Source organism: Pleurodeles waltl, chromosome 1_1 (genome assembly GCF_031143425.1).
Source record: "Pleurodeles waltl isolate 20211129_DDA chromosome 1_1, aPleWal1.hap1.20221129, whole genome shotgun sequence".
NCBI classification, from domain to species: Eukaryota; Metazoa; Chordata; class Amphibia; order Caudata; family Salamandridae; genus Pleurodeles; species Pleurodeles waltl.
Genome location: NC_090436.1, coordinates 981,750,339 through 981,776,365, shown reverse-complemented (window position 1 = coordinate 981,776,365; position 26,027 = coordinate 981,750,339). Strand labels below are relative to the sequence as shown.

General features: G+C 45.3%; 1 protein-coding gene across 2 annotated transcripts in view; it reads right to left on the bottom strand.

The window, feature by feature from the left end:
* The window catches only part of HERC3 (HECT and RLD domain containing E3 ubiquitin protein ligase 3), a 452,060-nt gene that overhangs the window by 90,387 nt on the left and 335,646 nt on the right, over positions 1 to 26,027 (bottom strand). For both annotated transcript variants that reach the window (XM_069230256.1, XM_069230257.1), the window contains exon 21: positions 17,419 to 17,585. In XM_069230256.1, coding sequence (XP_069086357.1) covers positions 17,419 to 17,585 — 167 coding nt within the window. The remainder of the gene's footprint in view (positions 1 to 17,418; positions 17,586 to 26,027) is intronic.

Genomic DNA, 26,027 nt, shown 5'->3' with positions numbered 1-26,027 from the left:
TTAGGTGTACACTCTATGACTGCGTATTTGGGTTGCCATCCTTTCAATGTTCCAGGTCAATGTATTGTATGTTGTGGCCATGACATGTGTATATGGATCCCTATCCCTGGAAGCAAGAATTTTGTCAGTTAACAATCGGAATGTATCTCCAATTCCGCAACTCCCTCCTCTCATACCAGCACTCATTGCAAACCAAACAATAAATAAAACCAAAACACCCATTTCCCTTGTGCTGGATACCAACGGGCACTGAGCTATCCTCAATCTAATATTCAATGTTTAAAATGTTTAAAATGTTGCTAGTATAGTGAACATTCCTTAGTGAAGTCTTTTCTGGGATAGGCTTATGTATGTACCTAATAAAGTCGTAGGTGGCTCCAGGCACCCCGGCCCTCAATGACGAGTACTAAAACTGTGTCATGTGCAGTGATGCCCTCCAGTGACACCCACAGTGCCCCCCTCGCAGCAGCCCCGCTATCCCCCAGCAGAAGCCCCAATCAGTTCACTTACCAAAGTAGTAAGTGAGTCTCACTCACCTGAGAGTTCTCTTTAAAGAGCTCCTAGCGAGACAATGGTGACATCCCCATCGGAGGGCACTGACCCTAGGGCCCCCGGCACCGTCTCCTGGTCCGAGTCTGGCATCAGTGCTCAGAATCTATTGGTCCCCTGGAGTGATACCCCAGCCAGTACCTGCAAGCACTATTTTGCTGCTTATTTAATGGTGGGGCAGGTCCAAGATCTGCATGGGTGGTGTCAGTGTCCACTCTTCCCGCCTGACCAGCCTCGTAGGTCTTTATTCCCATCCCCCCTCCGACCGTTATGGGATGCCCTTGGATCGCAGCCAGGTCCATGCTTCCAAAGGTGAAGTGAGAAAAAAGATTTGTGTCTTTGACCACCACTCCAAGTTTTGCAGGGAAAAGTAGGGCATAGGAGTGGCCCAAGTCACGTAGATGCACTTTTACAGCTCTTAATGTCCTGATTACATGGTGGAAGTACAACAACGTTGTACTTCCACCATGTAATCAGGATAGGCTGTGATGGGGGTTCTCACTGCAAGACCAAGGCACCTTTGCACGGAACAATTGAAGGATTTAATCTCTGCCTCTATAATTGAATAGATGTGCAATAAAGCGGTGGGGCCCTTGGAACAGATGGGCGACCAGGTACGCGAAGTGCCCTTTCCATTGAAAAGAATTTACGGACAGGGTTGATCAAGACCGTTTTGGTCAGCCAGTCTTCAAGAAGGAGTTCTGTATTGGGACCCTCCCCCTTTCAGGGTACCCCAAGAGGCAAATATTATTGCATCTCGAGTGGCCTACAGCGTCCTCTACTCTTGTCTTGAGGTCTCACATTTCAGTCTGTAGGGGCTTTAGTTGGTCCTGTACCGAGATTAGAGAGGCCTGCATGGAAGTCTAGGTGGATTCCTACTCATCCACCATCTCCCCAAGCTTGGCATGGTCCGCCCACAGGAGTCCAGTTTCCATCTGGATGGCCCCCAGCTAGGCGTCCATAGCATTTTTGGAGTCTTGTATGGCCTGTAGTATTTTGTCAAGCATTCCGGTAAGTTTTTCAAGAGTAGGAGGTTGGGGAGAATATGCATTCCTCTGTAGCCCTGCATCAGGAACCTCAGTTTCCGATCCTTAGGTACTGTGTTGAAGGCTCCAGCAGTTTATCAGGTCTCCGAGCATATTGCTGTGTTGGGCACGCAGGGCTACCCTCAGCCACCCGCTCTTCAGCCTGAGCCGCACTGAGTGAGAGGACCCCGCCCGACCCATTTATGTTGCATGCGGCCTCATCTCGCCACTCAGGTGAGTTCTTCAGGGTGTATTTAAGTGAGCCGGGAGAGGCTGAATACACTTGTGTTCCCTCTCTAGGTCTTGTTCGGCCCAGTTTTCATGCCACCAAGATGGGGCCTCAATTATGGGTGTTGCTGCACCCAGTGTTCACAGCAGGCGCCGAGGGTCTTGCAGTGACCATATTGATCAACCACATCATCGAGCTGGGCTGCATCTCTGGAGCTCCAGCGCCTGATCTCTGGGGCACGAGCTGCATGAAGAGACTAAGCAGGCCTTGCCAGTATCAGGCACCCCATCTCAGCAACAACAGGCCCAGAGGCTCTGTCAGAGAAGAGCTACAATTCTTCCCTACATAGTTGCCGGCGTCAAGGAAGGGGGCCATCAGTCACAGGGGCCACCAGGGCGACGGAGGATGATGACGGATGGGCCTGGACCAGAGCAGAACTTCTCTAGAAGGCAACTGCTCCCAGTGCCATCTTAGCCACACACCCATGGTTTTTATGTTATGTTGATTTGTATAGCACACTAATCACCATAGAGAGCCGCCAGGTGCTTGGGCAGGGTGCTCATACGAACAGCCAGGTCATCAGCTTCTCACAGAACTCAAGAAGTGAGGAGGAGGCTCTGATTTGTTGAGGGAGGTCATTCCATGCCTTGGGTGAGATGTAAGAGAATGGATTAGGGAAAACATTGAGTCAAAATGTGGATGGATAGATGAGGATTGAAAGGATGGCTGGATGGATGAGTGAAAAGGTGGACGAAGGAATGGATGAGTGAAATGATGGATGGGTAGTTTTGGAGAAGGACGGATAGGTTTTGATATGGATGCTACACAGATGGATAGGCAGAATGGTGAAAAACTAAATGACGGATGAAAGAACAAATGGATGACAGAAAGTAAACATAAAATGGTGGATGTCAAAGGGCGGATGGAAGGATGAAAGGATGAATGAATAGATGCTTGGATGGAAAAGATGACGTCTCCTGGAGACGTATGCAATGACTTTGCTTGCTTGTTGCCATGAGCAACCCTGGAAATGTTTGCAATGCCTTTGCTTGCTTGGTGCCATCCGAGCTTTGGTTGACATTTTACTATTTGCTGTGTATTTATGTGTGGCATCTCTAGATCATAAAAATGACATTTTGAGTGACATCCAACTGCTACTTGAATGTTACACTAATAATTGTAAATTATATCATGTTTTAAGTGTAAAGGTCTAGAGAAAACCTTTGTGTCATGAGCTGTGCTTGAGATATATATTGTCTTTGTAGCGGTAGGCAAGGTGGCCAAACAACTGTGTAATAGTGTGTCCTCAATGCCTTTTTCAAATGAGCTGCAGGGAAAAGCACCTTTGCGACTTCGGTCAGCCAGTGTAGCTCTCTGTGAACCCCCATAAACAAAGTCTGACTCCCTAATTTAAGTCCCACTTGCTGACACACCCATAATTCTTTCCCTATAGTGGGTCCGTCAAAGCAATCTCCCTCATAGTTAACCACCAAAGCAAGAGCCCTTCAGTTACATCACCGCAGCAATGCGACACAAGAACTTCTTTACGACTCCAAGAGTACTTAAGAATAATTCTCAGTGGATAAGTAAGAAGTCAGATTCAAGTTTCTGGCTAAGAAACTGAGCTGTTCGCAGTAGTCTTGAAGCAAAACCTAGTTGCTTATATTTTTTTCTGTCCAGATGATAAAAAGGCCTAAACTCTCATTGCAACAGCAGGACTAAACAGCACTGGTATACTGCTACAACAAACACACACACTTGCGTGAACACACTTGCACCACACTAGGTCACTTCAGCAATGCCAAAGAAGATTAATAGTTGTGATGTCACTTCTTGTGAAGCCACATGCAAATTAAAGGGGCCTCACGTTTTTCCTTTCACCTGGGGCCCCAAAAACCTCAGGAGCGGCGCTGATCCAGATGTGAGTCCCCTGCTCGTTGGGCCACTGGAACCAAGCTATACTTGGCTGATGAGCCCTAATCAGGGAAAAGCCTGTCCTGGCATGCTTGTGTTCTGGTTCAGGGAAGACATGGCCCGGAAGTTTCGGGCTGGACTGTCCCCCGTGGAGCAGGGTCAAGACAGATTGCATATGGTTAGGTCCAAACTCAGATGGCATGTTGAGTGAAAAACGACAGACGATTGCCTGTGGCTGAGATTATTTCACACATTCCATCAATCACCTTGTTGCAATTTGCAACCTAATTTTGGAGGGTATATCCAAATGTGGGTGCTGTGCTCACTGTGCTACTGGAACCAAGCTATACATGGCTGATGAGCCTTAATCTGGGCGAAACTGATCTGGGGATACTTGTGTTTTGGTTTAGGGATGATCTGGCCTAGCAGTTTGAACTATTTCCATTACAGCAGAGTCAAGACTGATTTATATATGGGTAGGTCTAAACTGAGGTGGCATCGTAGGTGAAAAACAATGGACTGGGATGCGACCTGCATGATTGCCATTGGCGGAGATTCATTGAAGCCTTCCATCCATCACCTTGTTGTTGCAGCAACTGTCACCCTAATTGTGGGTGGGATGTCCAGACATGGGTCCCATGCTCACTGTGCCATTGGAACCAAGCTATATCTCTCTTATGAGCCATATTCAGGGCGAACCCAGTACTGGCTTGCTTGTGTTCCGATTCAGGAAGCATCTGGCCTGGCAACTCGGGCTGGGCTGCTCAGATGGGAGCTGATTTAAGACTGATTTGCCAATGTCTGTGTCCAAAATGAGGTGGTACGGTGGGCTAAAAATGAACGACAAAGGTGTGGCCCAAGGTGACAACCCGTGGCTGAGATGCATTCAAACATTCCATCCATCACCTTGGTGTTACTGTAGTTGACAGCCTAATGTGAGACACAGGCCTCTTCACCTTCACATCTAGAAGAGGAGACTACCAAACTGTTCTCTGTGAAATCTACTTAGTCTCCTCTAACTGTGGTCCTGTGCTTTTCCAAGAGTGTGTATTGGGGCTTACATGTTGTGTGTATGGAGACTGAGTGCAGCAAGAACAGCATCCTCTGCTAGGGCCCACTCCATGCAGCACATGGTCATGGTTCCTTGCATAGTTTATGGCTATTCCAACAACACTATCAGTGGAGCAGTCACCTCAAACACCACAGTGCATTTCCCCCAAATGATTTACAACAGCAACCAGCAGCCAGGCCAGACACAAGCCAGATGACTGACAAGAACTTGTTTTGTTGCTCGGCAGCTCTCACTACAGAACTGCCTGCCAAAAGGTGTATTCTCGCTCAGCATATCAGACTTATGTAAGGTCCAATCCACATCCTCCCTGTTGGAAACTAGGCTGTTAGTTGCGTGGCTGTCACAAGTAATAGATCCTCAACTGTACTCAGTGGGAACTAAACACCCCATTGTAGTGCTTGACTCTACGGGGTAGTGAAGCAGAGCAGTCTATGACCTACTCAAGGGAGATAGTGTGGGCTAGTAATCGCCAGTCACTGGCATGCAATAATAGCACTCAATAAATGATTGTTCAGTCAGTACCTTTTCTTTAGAAAAAGGAGGAGAACATTTATTACGCACACACTACTAAATACAATAATTTACAAATATATAGTGGCAGATGGAACATACACTAGCTTTTTATAGTAGCAACTTTTCCGCTGTTCTGGGGAGAACCACTGTGATATTTCCTTGTTGATTTTTGGCTTTTCAAGCAGCCTCGTGCCGCGTTTTCCTTATTTTTTTTTAATTGGGGTGCCCGGTCCCAATCGGGCACCCTGGGGATTTCCTCCAATGGAGGGCAGCTCGAGGAGCCCAGCCCCCTGATATCCTTGCTGCCTGCTTGGGCCAGCAGCACTGTTGCGTGCTGCAGGGGGAGCTGCCAGTCTTCTTTTCTGTATGCCTGCTCCACATTGGAGTAGAGGGGCGGGTTTGCGGCGAAACTCCCCCCTCCCCCTTAAGTGAATTGCAGCACAGGGATGAGGTCCTGTGGCTCCTGTGGGGGGAGCGCAATGGCACTCTCCTCCCCATCATTTAGAATCTCAGGGAAGAGCGATGGTCCTTTCCTGGACCAGGGAGCACAGGGGGGTCTGGGGATGGGATCCCCAGGCAAAGTGGAACAACGGGGAGCAAACCCAATGCATGCCCTCTTCCCCCATATCCAATGCCATAGCTTCCTTGTGCCGTCATCTGGGCCCAAGTCCACCTTGGGGGAAATTTGATTGAAACGGCAGCAGAGCCACACCCTCTCTGAGTGAGAAAAATAGGTCAAAGGTCGTTAAACGTTAGAATGCCATAACTCGGGCCCCACTGGAATTAATGGCTCATTCTACTCCTGGTGGAGAGCTCTATCCACCAGGGGCAGTTGCAACAACCCTGTTCACCTTCAAAGATGTGCAGTCCTCAAAAATCTGGTCATCCTGGCCAGTTCTCCTTTGTGGCTTTGTTGGTGGGTGCAGAAATGTCCAAGGCGTTCCCCCAATTGGTCCTCAGGTGGTGAAAGGGGGGCCAGCCTCACTGGCTCTCGGGGGAACCCACTGGTCCTGGGGTCAACTGGAGAGAGACCTGGATCCTGAGTGGGGGTGAGGAGGTTCCTCCTAGTTCTCCATGGCAGTCCCAGGATCCAGCAGCGATGCAGGAAGAAAATCTGCAGGCAAGAGAGAGTCTTCCCCTTGTGCAAGAGTTTATAAAGGGAAAAGGAAGGCTCCAGAAGACAAACACCCTCATCCAATCCTTGGGTGCCACATCCCACCTGTCCACCCCTGTCCCAATCCTCCCGCACAGCATGCTGGGACAATGTAAAATGGAGTAATCCAGGAGCCACTGGTCACATCAGCTCCTGGGGTCTAAGCGTCACCCCTCGCTGACATCACTGCCAGGGGCTTGCACTCTAGAATTTCAAAGGGAGAACCCACCACCCCTTCCAGTGAGTTGGCTTCAGTTGTCTGGTCACTTGTTTGTTCAGGGGGCTTGGACAGGCCAATCCCTCGTGCAGTGTGACAGCTGGGTGATTAGTACTGATCATTCTGCTCTACCCTTTTCCTCCTCAGGAGCTGGGAGTAGTGGTAATTGCTCCTTCTGTGTGGCGTGGCCTTTGTTCCTGTTGGTGGAGAAAATGTAATTACTAAGCACCGCAAGTTGGCGCAAGGCCTGGGCTCTGATCCTGAGCCGAGCCAGGAAAATATGGAACTCTGAATGACTCACAAGATGTACAATTATCATTTTGGAAGTTACAAATGTGGCGTTCTCGCACAAGTTACACTTCAATTTAAGATGCCAATTGTCTCTCTAGGCCACAGGGAGGTGAAACAACAGTCGAAGGCAGTTCCCTCCCCATGTGTATAATGCAGTGTCACTACAGTTAAAACAATAAAACACACAGACTTCCCTAATAGTGTACACAACCCTTATGAGGCCTATCCCAGGGGAATACCTAACCCTGCAGAGTCCCAATTGCACCAGGATACTTGGGTGCGGTAACTGGGCTGTGCACATCTCCCATGTGCAGCCCACATAAGTGTGCATACGTGTTCACTTCTAATTAGCCAAGTGTCCCTTACTCTTAATGCGCCACCACAACTTATCTTAAAAGGTGGACACTGGTGGTAAACATGCACTGCTGGTATGCCATGTTATTATCGTGAGTGAGACACTGGTAGTGAGACTCGCCAACAGTAAAAAGTTCAAAATCAGGTGATCAGAAAAGCAAAAAATCCGGGAGAAATGCAGGGGCCAGAACCCTGTGCAACACTCCCCAATTGTGTGCTGCTAAGGCCTATGTGCAAATTACAGGGAGCTTGAACCATCCCTCTAAGAATACATTTTTATCTTTATCCTTGGAGTAAGCCTTGGCAGCTTGACCTAACTATCCACAAAAAGTGAAGTGCACAAAAGGCTGGAGTGCTATATTAACACAGGCTTTGGGACACCAGTGCTAATGATAGCACAGGCATCTATACTTCTGAGTAACCAATGACTCCTTCATGACAGAGTGAAGGCCTCACATGAGCAGAGTGCAAAAGTGAAATACGGTCATGCCTTTCCAAAGTAAAACTGACACAACATCCTACTGTCTAGGTTAGTTATTTCTTTCCTTGGAATTACTTGTACAGGTACTGTAGTCATTCACTGATCAGCTGTTTAACCAATTTATGAACAATAGACTGGAAACAGTTTCTACTTAATAGAACATAATGCCAAGAACTATAAAATTACAATAAATTAGAATGTTTACCTTTTAGCCCATGTTACACAATACGAATATGAGAGAGAAATTACAATTGTGCTTTGGTTTAAAGGACCGATAAGAGTCTCAATTTTTCGCAATGCACACTGAAAAGAATGCTCTTGACTTTACTGAATGAAGTTAAGAAATGGAGTCTTGTACATTTATGTCAACTGTTAACACCATCTCAGTAACTCACCATAACTGGACCCTCAAATGCTTAACCTAAAAGAATCCAAGCACTATAAAAGATGGCTGCAACCTATCCTACAGATGCCCAAAGTCATGTAACCGGACCACAACATGGTTAAAACAAAAGATGTCAGAAATATGGGATGGGACGTGGACAGCTACAGAAATGATTTCTGTGAAAACGGTGTGAATAAAACATACATACTTCACTCTTCATTCACCAAAAATCAATTACAAAACCAAAAAAAGATTGAGCTGATTTTGTTAGCAGAGTCTGAAGGATATGTAGTGACATGAACACTGTAACAGGGCCTGTTTAAACTTCAATTTTTTATCATATGCTTGTCTGCAGATGTTTACCACTTTCTATTAAACAATCAATTTTTAGAAACATGCAGGTGTTACCATTGTGTCCACTTCCTATCTAGGCTGACATTTTAATTATGTATGTTATGGTCTCTTCCATGATAATATGGACGCTTACAGCCAAGGCTAAATATCTACATAATAATCACATTGATACATTTATGGGCTAACTTTTTTGTCTTGTTAGCACTTCTACGAAAATGCGATAAGATCGTTGATCAGATACTGTAAAAAATCAGTTATCTGACCACTAGCTGGAGAAGCATTGCAACGTAACTATCAAGCCAGAGGTCACACAGGGTTGCTGCAACAATCTACACCAAGCAGGGTGTTGCTCTGGGGCTTCGAGACCAGCAGAGAGAAGTGGCCTTCAGGTCTGCACTACTTATCATACCTGGGCAAGGGTTGTGATAGTAAATAGCTAAACAGCTATTTTTTTTCCAAGAACAGGTAAGCTATGCAATCTATGTGTAGCGAACCAAGGGGCAATAACCACACAGGATTCGGTCATCAAGCAGGTAAGTGATGTTTATTGAGTTTTAAGTGGAAGTGCGCCTGTGGTGTTTTTCCCCTCTTTGTTCTTCTTGTCTTTCTCTGATGATGCTATTTAGGTCCCTGGATCTTATTCTTCTCCTTGGTTCTCTCCGTCTCTTAGGTCTCCCGGGAAGCGCATGTGGAGAGAAGAAGAAAGATATCAGTAAGTGATTTGTTTCACTCATTGGGGTTTCCTTCTTCTCTATCTATTTCTTACTTTCACTCTTCTTAGTACTTTTCTTTCTTTCTTGCTCTCTATTCTTTTACATTCTGTGCTTTCCTGGTCTGTTGGTCTTCTCTTTTCTTTCCCTTCCTATCAGGGGCTTTCCTTATCTTCTCCTGTCTTCGTCTTTCTTCCTATTTACCGAGCTTCTGAGCCATGCTGTCTGTCGTTATATGCTTTCCTTTGTTTATGGCTTGTGTGGCTTTGTCACTATACTTTCTCCTATGTGCTTTTTCCTGAAAAAAAAAAAAAACCCTTCCTCCCACCAGTGATAACGGACATTATTCACCCCAGTGCTCGCCTCGTTTCCCCTTTCTTTCTTCGCCCTCCTCCCACAACCCCCTTGTTTCTCCGAATCCACTCCTCCCTTCCCTCAATATGGTATATCCACACACCTGGCTATGCCACGCTTCTCCAGAAGCGTGCCAGGATACTGCGCTCCGCCTCCCAGGGTCGCCGCGGTACTCTGACCGCCGTCTGCCGCTTCGTCGTCCGGTTGGGGAGAAGCCACTCTCCAAATTCCAAGTTCCTCTGGCCTGGTTTAACCTCCTCGTCTTCCTCTCGTTCCTTTTTTCCACGGTCTCGTCCCTCCTCGACTCCGCCCGCTCCTCGTTGTTCTCCTCTCCTTGCTCTGCCGACACCGACCTTCTTGTCCCTCCTCCTTCCCAAGCCTGAACCTCGTCTCCCATTGGTGGCCGCCCAGTGGTGTTTTGGAATACCACAGGCAGCGGCAGAACAAGTCGGCCTTGTGTGCGTGCGGGTTCCGGCCATCCCGTCACACTATGTTAAGAAACTTAATTTAGACGCTTGGTAGTTTCTGAGTCCACTAAATTTTACTATTGCACTTAGAAATAGCAATAGAGTATAAGGACACTAGAAATTTGCTAACTATGCTAGTAATGGTCATAATTCACTGACCATGTTGCTGCATTTATTTTCATATTCTGTGTAGTTAACGCTCATATTCCAGGGGGAGGGGGACAAATCGGGGGGGAGCGTGGCCTAGCAACATGGCCAACTGTCCATACTGAGATAATCTCCGGTGATCCCCTAACTAGACCGGACATTATTCTGGGTGCATCGACACACTAAACACCTGATTATATTTGTCTTTGTCACAGCAGCAAATATTCCAGCACAGCGAATGACGGATCCGCACGATCACACAGCTAAGCATAGATGCAGCGTCCCCTCAGAGGGGCAGCACGGCGTTGGGGGGGGTCACCAGCAGGTGCAACATCCCTAGAAACCCAAGACTCGCCTGGTGTCAAGGACAGCCCACCACTGTGGAGGAGCATACTGAGCCAAGGAGAGGCAACTGGCTCTACCCCTTGCTGCCCCGAGTGGTTGTGGATACAGCACGCAAGCTCGGAGGTTCGGACTTCCCAGGAGATGGAGCGGCCTACCACCAAGGGGAAGACTGCTAAATTTGGAGGGGGGGCAAGTAGAACTGCCTGTTGTGGCCACAGAGGGAGAAAGACACACCCAGCCTGTACAGGAGACCTGCATTAACCAGTACACTGGGGTCACCACACAAGGCAAGGCGGGAGATGCTCCAAAGAGGCACCAGAAGCTACAAGTGCTCAGATATTAGCAATTGAAGTGTCCCATAGCACATTCGAGATTAAGATAGACAAGCTGTCTGTTGAGCTGAACCTCATTAGAGTGGACCTGAGCAAGGTTGGCGAGAGATTGCTAGCAACGGAAAAAGGATATAAAGCGCTTGACAACTGAAAACTATGACCCACTCTAATGCTGACTCAATGATGTAAATGGATACACACTGGAGCAAGTGCCCTCTCACTGCAAAATGGCAGACACTAGCAGACTGCTGTGAGTAGCTACATGTAACATCCCAGGGTTTGGGTGCCTAAACCAAACAATACCGCACACAAAGATACCTCCTAAGACACAGCATTAGTGTTGCCATGTTATAGGAGACACACCTGACAGATCAACTAATACTCACCTATATTGATATACTGTTGATTTTGGAGGGGGGCTTTAATGGGATCCTCAACAGGGACATGGATAGGGAGGCCCCAAAGACACCACACTAAGCCTAAGACAACAGCTACAATGTCTGCTATTATAGCAAACTTGAACTGCAAGGACGTGTGGCTGGCCATAAATCCAATGGTTAAAGAGTACTCATGCTACTCACACGATACCTATAGCTGACTAAACTGCCTTTTAGTGACTAGAACCCTGGCCCCCTGAATACTGGATACAAAATATCTCAACAGGTTTCTTTCAGACCACTCCCCACTAGTACTAAGTTCTAGGGAGGGAGGTCCCCTTGGACAAATGTTAACCTAGAGGTTAAATCAGGAAGCACTTGCGGATTCTATAGTCAAGTCTGAGATTGGGGCAAGCCTAGAGGGATTTATTACCACAAACTGGAAGTCTGCTGCCAGACGGGCAATAGAATGGTAAATCCTGAAGGTAGTCATCAGGGAAGAGTGCATGTCAAAAACTTACAGCATTAAACAACATCTAATGCCTACACTTTTGACAATTACAAATAAGCAAAACCACAAATATAGCGCTGGCCATGCTCAACTCGAGCTTAAGGGAAAAATAGCTAGCACCTGGGATACCCTAGACAAATACACTCTTACGGACTATAGACTGGCACTGTTCAGGGAGGGAGAAACATCAGGCTGACTGTAAGCTTGGCTACTAAAAAGAGAATCACCCAGGTTCCTGATGCCATCTCTTAATAAGCCAGACGGGAACATTGTGGTGATACAGCCCAATATAAATGACACCTTGTCGAACTACCTAGAAGGGCTTTATGTGCGCCCGGGACCATCAGTCCTTGAACACATTGAAGCATTGTTGGCCAGTCAGTTTCAACTTTCCTGAACTCTCTGACGACAAGGGTGAAGCACTAGACCACAAAATTACCAAAGAAGTGATTGCTGGTATCCGTGCCCTGCTTAATGTGAGTACTTTTTTTTTTTTGTGGAGGGGGGGGTGGGGAGGGGCAGTGGGAGGGTGGTTGAGGGGAGACACGGATTCTCCTCCGAGTTTTATCAATCATTTATATAGACAGAATGGCGGACAGGCTTTTGGAAATCTACTTGGAGGAGAAAAAAGCCAAACACTGCTGAGCTCAAAGAGAGGCAGCTATCCTGATGGTGCCCAAACACAACACAGACCGTTGGAGCTCAGTTCCTTTCACCCGTTGCCAATGTTAAATGTAGTCCCATAAATCCTTTCTAAGAACTAAGGGCCAGATGTAGCAAAACTAGGTGTTAATGAGGTGGGTCGCATTTTGCGACCCCATACAGAGTCCCTGCACTCACAGGGATGGTAGCCTGCTGAAGTCAGCAGACCTCCATGTCTGTGACTGCTTTTTAAATAAAGCAGTTTTTTTTTTTTTTTATTATGCAGCCCGTTTTCCTTAAAGGAAAACAAGTTGCAAAATAAAACAAGCATTTACAATGCAACGGGTCTCGCGTTTGCTCATGTTAGAGCTGATCGTGTTGTAAACTCTTAACCCGACTTTTCACCTATCGGGCAAAAGTGCATTTATGTACATAACCCGAAAAAATGTAAAGCGCTCGACTTCTGCCAAGCGAGATCGCGCTCCTAAATTAGAGAAAAGAAAGTCCATGAGCCCGATGGAAAACAGCGAGCCTCGCATGTTTTCTGTACTTGGTCGCTGCGCTCGAGGAGGGTTAGCCACCGGAAAAGGCATGACATATGCGTGCCTTCGACTAATGAAAGCAAGCAGATTTTATTAGGGAAGCCCACGAACCAATAAAAAACACTGACGTGAAGTTGACAGGGCTCCGAGCCCTTTTCTAAATACAAAAGAGTCTCGCTGCGATACGCATGCAACGCAGGCTCGACCCTAAAAATAACGAAACCTTTTGGTTTCGGTTTTTCAGAGTAGGCAGTGGTCCATTGGACCACTGCCTGCTCTAAAAAACCCTTTTTGGCAACATTCATAAAGGGGAAGGGGTCTCATGGGGACCCCTTCCCTTTTGCGAATAGGTTACCACCAGTGTGACACTAGTGGTAACTGTGAATTGCTTTGCGACTGCGTTCGCGGTCACAAAGCAATTTAGCATAGCGATGCGAGTCGGAAATAGGAAGGGAACACCCCTTCCTATTTGCGAGTCGCATTCACAATTTGCGAGTCGGTACCGACTCGCAAATTGTGAATGTGCATCGCAAACGGCATTTTGCATGGCGCAAACTGCGAATTTCGCAGTTTGCGCCATGCAAAATGCTTTCTACATCTGGCCCAAAGCTTCCAGGGTGCTTCCTATGGTGAGGTCCCTCGTTTATGTGGACCAATGTGGTTTTATTCCGTCCTACAACACGCCCATGAATATCAGACACATTGGACATGTTATGGACGGTGTAAAACTCATTGGAAGAGTACACCCTGGCTACACTCGACATCAAGAAGGCAAGTGACTCGCTTCACGGATAACATGCTTTAAGGTCTGCACGAAGATGGGTTTTGGCCGCAGTTTCCTGAAATGGGCTGGCCTGCTATACAGTGACCTGACTGCTAAAGCTAAGTCCAGTGTCCTGTCAAGTAGTTGAAAAGTAAGTGAGAAACTAGGCAGGAGTGTCCTCGGTCTCCCCTACTCTTCGCAACAGCAATGGCACCTTTAGTCATCCAATTGTGTGGGCAATACAGACGGGCAGGATGACCCATCCCTATATGCAGACAACGCCCTGCATTTGTTGCAAGAGTTAGAGGAGTTTGCAATAATATTGGGCCTCTGTATACATAGGCAAACAAGTCTACGGTTAACTTCAGTAGGCCTTAAGGAAGTTGCACAGATGGATCTACTTGACCTGGGCCTTAAACAGGAATGACCAAGTTCTGCACCATTCTGCTACATGGGGAGTATGGGTGTCGCACACTGCGACGTTGCACTAAGAATGCAACCTGGGCAGAACATTACGGGGATTGGAGTCATCTATGGGGTTCTGCAAAACACTCCCATTCTCTATCATGGATAGAGCAGCACTGGCAAAAATGGTACTGCTGCTTCGTTGTCAATCTCTGTTACAAATGTCAATATGTCCTGTGGTGTAAGACAGTTTCTCAGGAGATTCCTAAATCACTGTGTTGCCTAGTCTGGGCAGGAAAAAGGAAAAGAGGACACACAGAAGTCCTGAAATTAGCCAAAGAAAATGGCGGAAGGGGTTTATGGACTCAGAAATTTACTATATGGCTGAACAACTGCAGCACATGGCTACGTGGTGTGCAACCAGGCTCCTAAGAGAAGCAGTTCCAGAAGGAATGTTTCCTTAATGAGGGGGCACATTACCTCCCATGCCTGCAACGAGCAATTCAGCAAGCGGATGCTGCATGAGACATGGTAGGTAAAAGAGTATTAAAAAAAGCCACCCTTTAGCAAATCCCTGCCAATCAAGTGGTTGTAACTGTTAAGGCGCATACAAGACTCCACTGCCTTGGCTAAAAAGAGAGGGAGGGTGCCTTACACTGGGGGGCATTTACCCAGTTGATAAATTCTTAACATTTGAGGAGGCTCAAGATATCTTCGGACTTGGGGCTGGACACTTCCAACAGTTTGACAAATTGGCACACTGTTGGGGAGATATGGACTGACTTTCCAGATGCACCAGCTGTCTCCACGACCTTAGAGGTACTGATGGAGGAGAAACTCTACAAAGCACTGAAGGAGGACAGACCACAGGCCGCAATAAAAGCTATGAGGCCTCAGATGATATTCCCCGTACCAGCATATGGATGATGAATGATGGAGATGCATACAGATGTAGGGAATTGCGCGCAAACTGTGGTTTAGGCTGATACACTTTATCCTCACCACACCTACTTAACACAGGTCAGGCTGCACAGAATACATCTTACTGGATCTGCACCCTGCCCAAAATATGCCTACAAGATTGCCACTTTCATCCACATGACATGGCCCTGCCTTGGGATACCGGAGTATTGGATGTGAGTGGTTGCACAGCTTGGGCAGATTACACGTTAGTCTGGAGGTGACAGTGCAGCACTACCTGCTAGGCATCATCCCAAAGCCCAAGTGTGGAAAATGTAAAGCAGATTTGCAGCCTTGGGTCTGCTATCAGCTAAATGCCAGATGGTGATCTACAGGCTGTGAAATAAGCGTCCCCACGAAGGAGAAATGGAGTAAGGATATAATGGAGGGGTGGTGGCAGAGGACTTTAGACTGAAAAGAATTAGGACTGATGTAAGAGCAGAAGAGGACCTGGGTTTCTGGTCAGACATTACTCCTGAATTTATGGACTGACAAAAGATGGAAGGGCAAGGTGGAGGGCGTAAACATATTATGATATCAACAGTTCCACTCTCTTTCCTTATCACACTTTGCCTCTATCAATAATCATTATCCTGTAATACCAGTATATCTGATGTGACACAGTTATAAGCATGAACATACTTTTGATGCTGACCACACTGTTACGTTGTATAGTTGGAAAACTGAATAAATTTGGAAAAAAGTTCATATTGTGCATTTAGAAATAAGACTAATGTTTTATCTAGTGTTCTTTTGCGTATTTAGTGTGTTTTTTGATTTACACAGACATATTTAAGGTTGCACTGTGTCCCTGAACTCGTCTAGAGGGACTAATTGTGACCAGAAAACACCACCCACATTATATTGCTTAGTAGGTTGTGTATGGGCCACAGTCCAACTGGATTTCTAATTTGTGTTGGTGCACTCAAACAAGTTCTTGCACCAAAGGCAATAAAAAGGGGTGGCAAAACCTTTAAGGATGTAGGTTTCTGTCGATCTGTGTTTTGTCACATCCAATGGGCTATAGTTGTAAAAGTTAAACAACCTGGTTTACAGCTTCATAGCCTTGGTTGTGCTACTAAGAGGTGAAAATTAACAAAGCTATGGTTCTTGAAGGTTCACTAAGATTTATGCAATTTCCAAGTTCTTCTTATTTTAAGTCACTGAAGTTCACTTTTAAAAACCGAGATTTATTTGACTGGCTTTAATCCTGGGAATACTCAGGTCATACAAGTATGGATTTTCATAACTACAGTCATGGTTCCTAGACTGTATCGCAGGATAACCGAATTTCCACTGAAACAAGGTATTATTATTCATTAACCAATATGTGAAAACTCATGTAAAAATTCTCAGTTTCATAGTTACTGCTCTGTAAATACCTGCCTTCTCAAATGAAAGTACAGAGGAATGAATCGGCCCTTCGCGGTACAATAGGAGAAAAACGTCAGTTGGTCACAAGTACATTTCAAATGGCTAGGTTTTTTGGGTGGATGTGCGCCAGTTGGATAAATTAGACTGCACCCATTTCACAACAGAGTGCCAATTACCTGAAATTGACCAGAATGCCTTTTTGAAAATGTATGTAGAAAATATCCGAAACTGATTTTGTTGGAAGAGAAATCTGCAGAGATTAACTATTCCAAAAGCTCAGTTTCTTGGATTCTGTAGATTCACTTAGAAAAAACCTGCAGTAATAGTTTTTTTGCAGAACTGTTATTTATACACAAAGTATCTACAAAATCAGAATTTCCTGTGGTTTTTTCAGCATTATTGTTGAACTTGAAATAATCATCAGCACAAACTATTATTCAGTAATGGATATGGTGAATATTCCTTTTTGACTGTAAATATCCACAAATTACATTGACTGAAAATATATTTCCAATTTATATTGTTTCATATGGCCAATTATGACACAAAAAGTACCGTTAAAGGAAAGGCTAACACTCGAGTAACTGAAAACAGTAGTTAAATTGTGCAATCCACAGAATCTTGAGTTTCTCAAAATTCTACATATGGAATTTCATTTATATTCATGCATTTCTACTGCCCTTAAATAAACACATTATGAAATGTATGAGTAATGTATTAACAGTTTCAGTAGCAGAATACTTCATTTATAAACTCTGAAAAGCAAAGTTGACCTGGTCTGTGCTCTCACCCAATTAAATCTCTACATTATACTCTTCACTCCTTCTGCCACCTCCAATGATCAATGTACCATATGCTGTATTACAACCTGCACATCTCACTGCAGGCGGAAGCTTAAAGTAGTGAGCAGAAAGATTACATATTCCATGCAGCCTCCCTTTAGATGATGTACCTTCCTTCCGTGGGGGAGAGCTCTTTCAAGTCTTCTAAATCAGGCAATGTCGCCAATAGTTTCTTGTAGAGGGCCAATGGGAAGTGCAGGTCCACTACAGTGAAGTTGTAGATTGCCAATCCACATATGATGCCAATCAAATGAAACCAGTTGTGCTCTACAAAACACTTCAAAAGAAATTCAACAATTAGCACTGCAGTAACATGTCACTATTTCATGAAAAATCAATGCAATTTGGGGGTGGGGTTAGAAGTCATATGGTTGGACTGGTTTTCAATTAATTCTTTACAAAGGATTAAAATAGTTAGTAGTCTTGTATAATGAGTGCATACCAACAATACTGAGACAGAAGCAAAGAGTTTGGTATTGCCAAATACCAATCAAAAAGAATATGGAGTGGCTGATGACGTTGTTAATCTTAGTACACCTAAAAGGAAAATATGGTAGGCAATAGAAGGTTATCAAAGCAAGAGAAAGAGAAAATGTATATATGTATAAATATTTGTAGAGTGGAAATTAAATTAAAAATTAGAAAGCTTAATGAAGAATGAAAATGTCACTTACCCAGTGTACATCTGTTCGTGGCATCAGTCGCAGTAGATTCGCATGTTCTGCAATAGCTCGCCATCTGGTGTTGGGCCGGAGTGTTACAAGTTGTTTTTCTTCGAAGAAGTCTTTCGAGTCACGGGACCGAGTGACTCCTCCTTTTGTCTCCATTGCGCATGGGCGTCGACTCCATCCTCGATTGTTTTTCCCCGCAGAGGGTGAGGTAGGAGTTGAATTGTAGTAATAGTGCCCATGCAATGGAGTGACTAAGTATGCACCTATTTAAGGTTGAGATGATACATATATAAATAATTGAAGGTAACTTCCAAACTGCTACAGGCTCCCGGGGAGGCGGGTGGGCACATGCGAATCTACTGCGACTGATGCCACGAACAGATGTACACTGGGTAAGTGACATTTTCAGTTCGATGGCATCTGTCGCTGTAGATACGCATGTTCTGCATAGACTAGTAAGCAGTTATTTCCCCAAAGCGGTGGATCAGCCTGTAGGAGTGGAAGTAGTCTGAAATAATGTTCTTAATACAGCTTGACCTCCTGTGGCTTGTTGTGCGGATAACACGTCTACACAGTAGTGCTTGGTGAATGTGTGAGGCGTAGACCATGTGGCTGCCTTACATATTTCTTGCATTGGGATGTTTCCTAGAAAGGCCATGGTAGCACCTTTCTTTCTGGTTGAGTGTGCCCTTGGTGTAATGGGCAGCTGTCGTTTAGCTTTAAGGTAGCAGATTTGGATGCATTTAACTATCCATCTGGCTATACCTTGTTTTGAAATTGGGTTTCCTGCATGAGGTTTTTGAAATGCAATAAAGAGTTGTTTAGTCTTTCTGATGTTTTTTGTTCTGTCAATGTAATACATCAATGCTCTTTTGACATCTAATGTATGTAGCGCCCTTTCAGCTACGGTATCTGGCTGTGGAAAGAACACTGGAAGTTCCACTGTTTGATTTAGATGGAACGGTGAAATAACCTTTGGCAAAAATTTAGGATTGGTCCTTAAGACGACTTTATTTTTGTGTAGTTGTATAAAAGGTTCCTGTATTGTAAACGCCTGAATCTCGCTTACTCTTCTTAGGGAAGTAATGGCGATGAGAAATGCCACCTTCCAGGTTAGGAACTGTATGTCGCAGGAGTGCATGGGTTCAAAAGGTGGACCCATAAGTCTAGTTAGGACAACATTTAGGTTCCATGAAGGAACAGGTAGTGTTCTTGGTGGTATAATTCTCCTAAGGCCCTCCATGAATGCTTTAATGACTGGTATCTTATATAGGGAAGTTGAATAGGTAGTCTGCAGGTATGCAGAAATTGCTGCAAGGTGTATTTTAATGGAAGAGAAAGCTAGGTTAGATTTTTGTAAGTGAAGCAAATAACCCACTACATGTTCTGGAGTTGTGTGTAATGGTTGTATTTGATTAATATGGCAGTAGCAAACAAACCTCTTCCATTTACTTGCATAACAGTGCCTGGTGGATGGCCTTCTGGCCTGTTTTATGACTTCCATACATTCTTGGGTAAGTTGTAAGTGCCCGAATTCTAGGATTTCAGGAGCCAGATTGCTAGATTCAGCGATGCTGGATCTGGGTGTCTGATCTTTTGGTTGTGCTGTGTCAACAGATCTGGCCTGTTGGGCAATTTGATGCAGGGTACCACTGATAGGTCTAGCAGCGTTGTGTACCAGGGTTGCCTTGCCCAAGTTGGTGCTATCAATATGAGTTTGAGTTTGCTTTGACTGAGTTTGTTTACCAGGTAAGGAAGGAGAGGGAGAGGAGGAAAAGCGTAAGCAAATATCCCTGACCAGTTCATCCATAGGGCATTGCCTTGGGATTGTTTGTGTGGGTATCTGGATGCGAAGTTTTGGCATTTTGCGTTCTCCCTTGTCGCAAACAAGTCTATCTGAGGTGTTCCCCAGAGTTTGAAATAAGTGTTCAGAATTTGGGGGTGAATTTCCCATTCATGGACCTGTTGATGATCTCGAGAGAGATTGTCTGCGAGTTGATTTTGGATCCCTGGTATAAACTGTGCTATTAGGCGAATTTGGTTGTGAATTGCCCAATGCCAAATTTTTTGTGCTAGCAGGCTTAACTGCGTGGAGTGCGTCCCCCCCTGCTTGTTTAGATAATACATTGTTGTCATGTTGTCTGTTTTGACGAGAATGTATTTGTGAACTATTATTGGTTGGAAGGCTTTTAGTGCTTGAAAAACTGCTAGAAGTTCTAGGTGATTGATATGCAGTTTTGTTTGATGTACGTTCCATTGTCCTTGTATGCTGTGTTGATCGAGGTGTGCTCCCCACCCTGTCATGGAAGCATCTGTTGTTATTACGTATTGTGGCACTGGGTCTTGGAAAGGCCGCCCCTTGTTTAAATTTATGTTGTTCCACCACAGAAGCGAGAGGTAAGTTTGGCGGTCTATTAACACCAGATCTAGAAGGTGACCCTGTGCTTGAGACCACTGTGATGCTAGGCATTGTTGTAAGGGCCTCATGTGCAGTCTTGCGTTTGGGACAATGGCTATGCATGAAGACATCATGCCTAGGAGTTGTAATACCATCTTTGCCTGTATCTTTTGTGTTGGATACATGCGTTGTATGATGGTGTTGAAATTTAGAATTCTTTGTGGACTTGGAGTGGCTACTCCCTTTGATGTGTCTATTATGGCTCCTAGGTATTGTTGTACCTTGCGCGGCAGAATGTTGGATTTTGTAAAGTTGACGGTGAACCCGAGTTTGAAGAGGGTTTGTATGATCTGATTTGTGTGATTTGAGCACTGTATGAACGAATGGGCCTTGATTAGCCAGTCGTCCAAATATGGGAACACATGTATTTGCTGCCTTCTTATGTGTGCAGCGACTACCGCTAGACATTTGGTAAAGACTCTTGGTGCGGTTGTTAATCCGAAAGGTAGTACCTTGAATTGGTAATGTATTCCTTTGAATACAAACCTTAGGTATTTCCTGTGCGATGGGTGTATTGGTATATGGAAATAAGCATCCTTGAGGTCTAAAGTTGCCATGTAGTCGTGTAGTTTTAGCAATGGCAATACTTCTTGTAGTGTGACCATGTGGAAGTGGTCTGATTTGATGAAAGTGTTCACTACTCTGAGGTCTAGGATTGGTCTCAGTGTTTTGTCCTTCTTTGGTATCAGAAAGTACAGTGAGTAAACTCCTGTGTTTATTTGTGTGTTTGGCACTAATTCGATTGCATTCTTTTGCAATAGTGCCTGCACTTCTATCTCCAGGAGATTGGAATGGTGTGTTGTTAGATTTTGTGCTTTTGGTGGTATGTTTGGAGGGAATTGTAGAAATTCTATGCAATAACCATGTTGGATAATTGCTAGAACCCAAGTGTCTGTAGTGATTTTCTCCCATGCTTTGTAATAATGACCTATTCTTCCCCCCACTGGTGTTGTGTGGAGGGGGTGAGTGACATGTGAGTCACTGTTTAGTAGTAGGGGTTTTGGGGCTTTGAAATCTCCCTCTATTTCTAGGGAATTGCCCTCCTCTATATTGTCCCCGAAAACCTCCTCTATACTTTCCCTGGTAACTGGACGGTGTGGCTTGTGAGGTGCTGGCTTGTGTGCTTTGACCCCGAAACCCCCCTCGAAAGGGCGTTTTACGGAATGTGCTGTAATTCCCTCTGCTCTGCGGGGAGTAGAGTGCGCCCATGGCTTTGGCAGTGTCTGTATCTTTTTTGAGTTTCTCAATCGCTGTGTCCACTTCTGGACCGAACAGTTCTTTTTCATTAAAAGGCATATTGAGAACTGCTTGTTGAATCTCTGGTTTAAATCCAGACGTTCGGAGCCATGCATGCCTTCTGATAGTTACAGATGTATTAATTGTCCGTGCAGCTGTATCTGCAGCGTCCATGGAGGAGCGTATCTGGTTGTTGGAGATGGTCTGTCCCTCTTCAACCACTTGTTTTGCCCTATTTTGTAAGTCCTTGGGCAGATGTTCAATGAGATGTTGCATCTCGTCCCAGTGGGCTCTGTCATAGCGCGCAAGTAGTGCCTGGGAGTTCGCGATGCGCCACTGGTTTGCAGCTTGTGCTGCGACTCTTTTACCAGCTGCATCGAACTTGCGGCTTTCTTTATCTGGGGGTGGTGCATCTCCAGATGTGTGAGAGTTGGCCCTTTTCCTAGCTGCTCCTACAACGACAGAGTCTGGTGGCAGCTGTGTAGTGATGAAAACCGGGTCCGTAGGAGGCGGCTTATACTTTTTTTCCACCCTTGGTGTGATTGCCCTCATTTTGACCGGCTCCTTAAAGATGTCTTTTGCGTGCCGGAGCATACCAGGGAGCATAGGCAGGCTTTGGTATGAGCTGTGGGTGGAGGAGAGTGTGTTGAATAAGAAATCATCCTCGACCTGTTCTGAGTGGAGGCTTACGTGGTGAAATTGTGCTGCTCTAGCCACCACTTGAGAGTACGCGGTGCTGTCTTCTGGTGGAGATGGCTTTGTAGGATATGCCTCCGGACTGTTATCTGACACTGGGGCGTCATATAGGTCCCATGCGTCCTGATCTTGGTCACCCTGGCTCATGGTGGTGTGAGCTGGGGAGTGTGATGGAGTTTGTGCTGGTGAAACGTTAATCACGGGCGGAGGAGAGGGTGGTGGTGTAACTCTTTTCACCACTTTTGGTTGTGGTGTTTGTTCCGTCTGGAACTCCAACCTTCTCTTTCTCCTAATGGGGGGAAGGGTGCTTATTTTTCCTGTCCCCTGCTGAATGAAGATACGCTTTTGCGTATGGTCTACATCAGTTGCTTGTAGCTCTTCCTCAAACCTATGCTTCTGCATTTGGGAGGTTAGCGAGTGCTCTTCTGTATAAGAGCCTGAAGCTGGGTCGCTTGCAGTCTGTTTCGGCATCGAAACTTTGTCTGCGTGTTTTTTCGGCTCCGAGGTTACTTTTTTCCTTTTCGGGGCCGAAACCTCTCGGCGTCGATCTGTTTCGGTGCCGCTGTCTCGGCGTCGAGCCGTGTCCACACCGGCATCTCGGTGTCGAGGCTTGTCTCCAGCACTTTCTCGGTCCCGAGAAGGCTGCGTGCCGGTGTCTCGACCGGAGTCGGACGATCTCAGCACTGTTTGGGCCTTTTTCGGTGCCGACGGTCGGTCACCGAATTTATGGGTGGAGCCATGGCCGGATGGCAGTGGCGTCCCCTGGGCCTTGTAAATGTTTCTCTGTGTGGTTTTCGACGTCTTACTCACGGTTTGTGTATCGTCGAATCCTTCGGAGTCTGAGTCTTGGATCGAGAAGGTACCTTCCTCTTCCTGTTCCTCGAACTCCCGTTGGGCTGTCGGTGCGGACGCCATCTGAAGTCTTCTGGCTCGACGGTCTCGGAGTGTTTTTCGGGACCGGAACGCACGACAGGCCTCGCAGGTGTCTTCGCTGTGCTCAGGTGACAGGCACAGGTTGCAGACCAAGTGTTGGTCTGTGTAGGGGTATTTATTGTGGCATTTGGGGCAGAAACGGAACGGGGTCCGTTCCATCGGCGTTCTTCAGCACGCGGTCGGGCCGACCAGGCCCCGACGGAGGATCGAAAAAACGACCCCGAAGGGCACTGGAGCTCTCCGATCTTCGATGCGGTGTGGAATCTAAGTACGCCGATCCCGAACGCAACAATACCGACGAAAATCTTCCGAAATTAGCTAATTTTCCGTTCCGAAACTCGGAGCGACAGGAACACGTCCGAACCCGATGGCGGAAAAAAAACAATCGAGGATGGAGTCGACGCCCATGCGCAATGGAGACAAAAGGAGGAGTCACTCGGTCCCGTGACTCGAAAGACTTCTTCGAAGAAAAACAACTTGTAACACTCCGGCCCAACACCAGATGGCGAGCTATTGCAGAACATGCGTATCTACAGCGACAGATGCCATCGAACATTATGTTTGTGTTGGTACCCACTAGAGTTGTGGAAAAGACCTGACTGATGTTAAAGGAAAGACATTACAGTCCTAAAGGGCTGGCCAGAGCAAAAGTCATTAGGGAGTGGGGAAGAGGCAACGTGATACTGGAAGCAGTGTGTTGCAGAGCAAGGTGGGGAAAGCCAATGTAGAGAATGGAATGAAAATAAGGAAAAAAGCACTTAAGGATGAGGTTTCCAGACCTTCAGGATAGTGGAGGGAGATCAATTCTGCTCATTATTATATTTTTAGAAAACATTTTGTAGATATTTCAAATAGTAATAATGTCAAGCTTAGATGCAGGCTCGCTGATGTTGAGGGGGTGGGCCTCTACCTCCTGGGAGAATGGCAGCCTTTTTGTTGACTCTGGTCACAAGCATAGAAACACTTATGACAAGAAATGCAGGCCTACAGCAAAGAGTGTGGCCATCTTTAACAAGGGCCTAGTCTAGTAAGGAGTCTCCTCATTTTCAGTGACCAAAGCATTGATATCGCAGCGAACTTCCAATCCTTACAATTTGCATCTCTCCCTTACCTCTTCCATCAACTGGCATATAGACCTCCTGGTGTGACTGGATCTCTGAGTAGCAGGTGCCTGGCCGAGATTACAGCGAATAGTAGAAGAGTAATACTGTTGATGCTTTCCAGGGATCATGATTTTCAGTCTTGATATGGCAAGTGTCCTAGAAGTATCTAACTTAACTTAATTCTTGTTTTGCAAATGATAGGTTCTTGTAGGAAGAACCCAACTGCCTTCTTCAAACATGGTCAAAAGGATATCCTGGGAAACAGAAAGACCAGATATCCGTCTTTAATAAGGCCTCTCTCCTGAAGACCAAGTGGGATAAGAGGGCCTCCAGTGGCATAAAAACTCTTCTGCGATTGCAGCATCCCAAGTGACAATGTTAGTTTACAGGGCCTAAATTATCAGCAGGAGATGTGAATAATTCCTAAGAGAACCACACCCTAGAAACCAGAGTAAACCAACAGAATGTTACTCTTTGCTCAAATATGCTATCTGTCTACTGTGTGTAATTAAATTACAATAAAATCTGTGTTAACAAATACATCCATAACATTGTCCATGTCACTGAAGGAAAAAAAGATCAAGTTAACCACTTACACTGGCGTTTTCTCACAATCTAAAAGAAACAAGATCTCTCATGAGAGGTCCTCGTGTGTTTAAGTCAAAGAAGTGGCTTTCAACAATAGGACCAATTTTTAAAGGACCTTTCATGTCTTAAACTGGCCTGATGCACAAAGAAGTGAATATTCACCGAAGGTCAATAGGACAACTTTACAAATTGGACTTTCCACTTAAATATGACTGTTAAGCACAATGGCACATTGACAAGGTCTGCATACATCCAAGGAAATCGAAATGACGATTGTGGAACTTCAGATGCCTAATGAAGATAAATACTCAATCACAAAGTACCTTGGGGTCAATCGTTTACACAATACTTAAATAGTTTAATCAATCAATCAAACAGCATTTGTATAGTGCAGCACTATCACCCCTGAGTGTATCTGGGTGCATCAAATAGTTGATAGATTAGATATAATGGAGAAGAGCAGGATCACAGTCTGTGACTGTTTGGTGACAGATTCAACTCAAGGTAAGAGTTCAGGTTCTATTCCAATGCTTAAAAAGTATACGTCCGAAGAGATTTCTTCTTTGACTCCCAGTAACTCTTTGAGACTGTCACACTATCTGTAAAATGGATTAAATCCCTCACAGACCATGACTGAATCCACCACATGAGACAACTTTGCCTAGATTAATACTGCAAGGTGAGGCTTTGGAAATGAAATAATTTATTAACGGCCAGTCTTCCAAAGGTCTTGGAAACACTGATAGAACATTTAAAAGATGATTCTACAGGGAGTGCAGAATTATTAGGCAAGTTGTATTTTTGAGGATTAATTTTATTATTGAACAACAACCATGTTCTCAATGAACCCAAAAAACTCATTAATATCAAAGCTGAATATTTTTGGAAGTAGTTTTTAGTTTGTTTTTAGTTTTAGCTATGTTAGGGGGATATCTGTGTGTGCAGGTGACTATTACTGTGCATAATTATTAGGCAACTTAACAAAAAACAAATATATACCCATTTCAATTATTTATTATTACCAGTGAAACCAA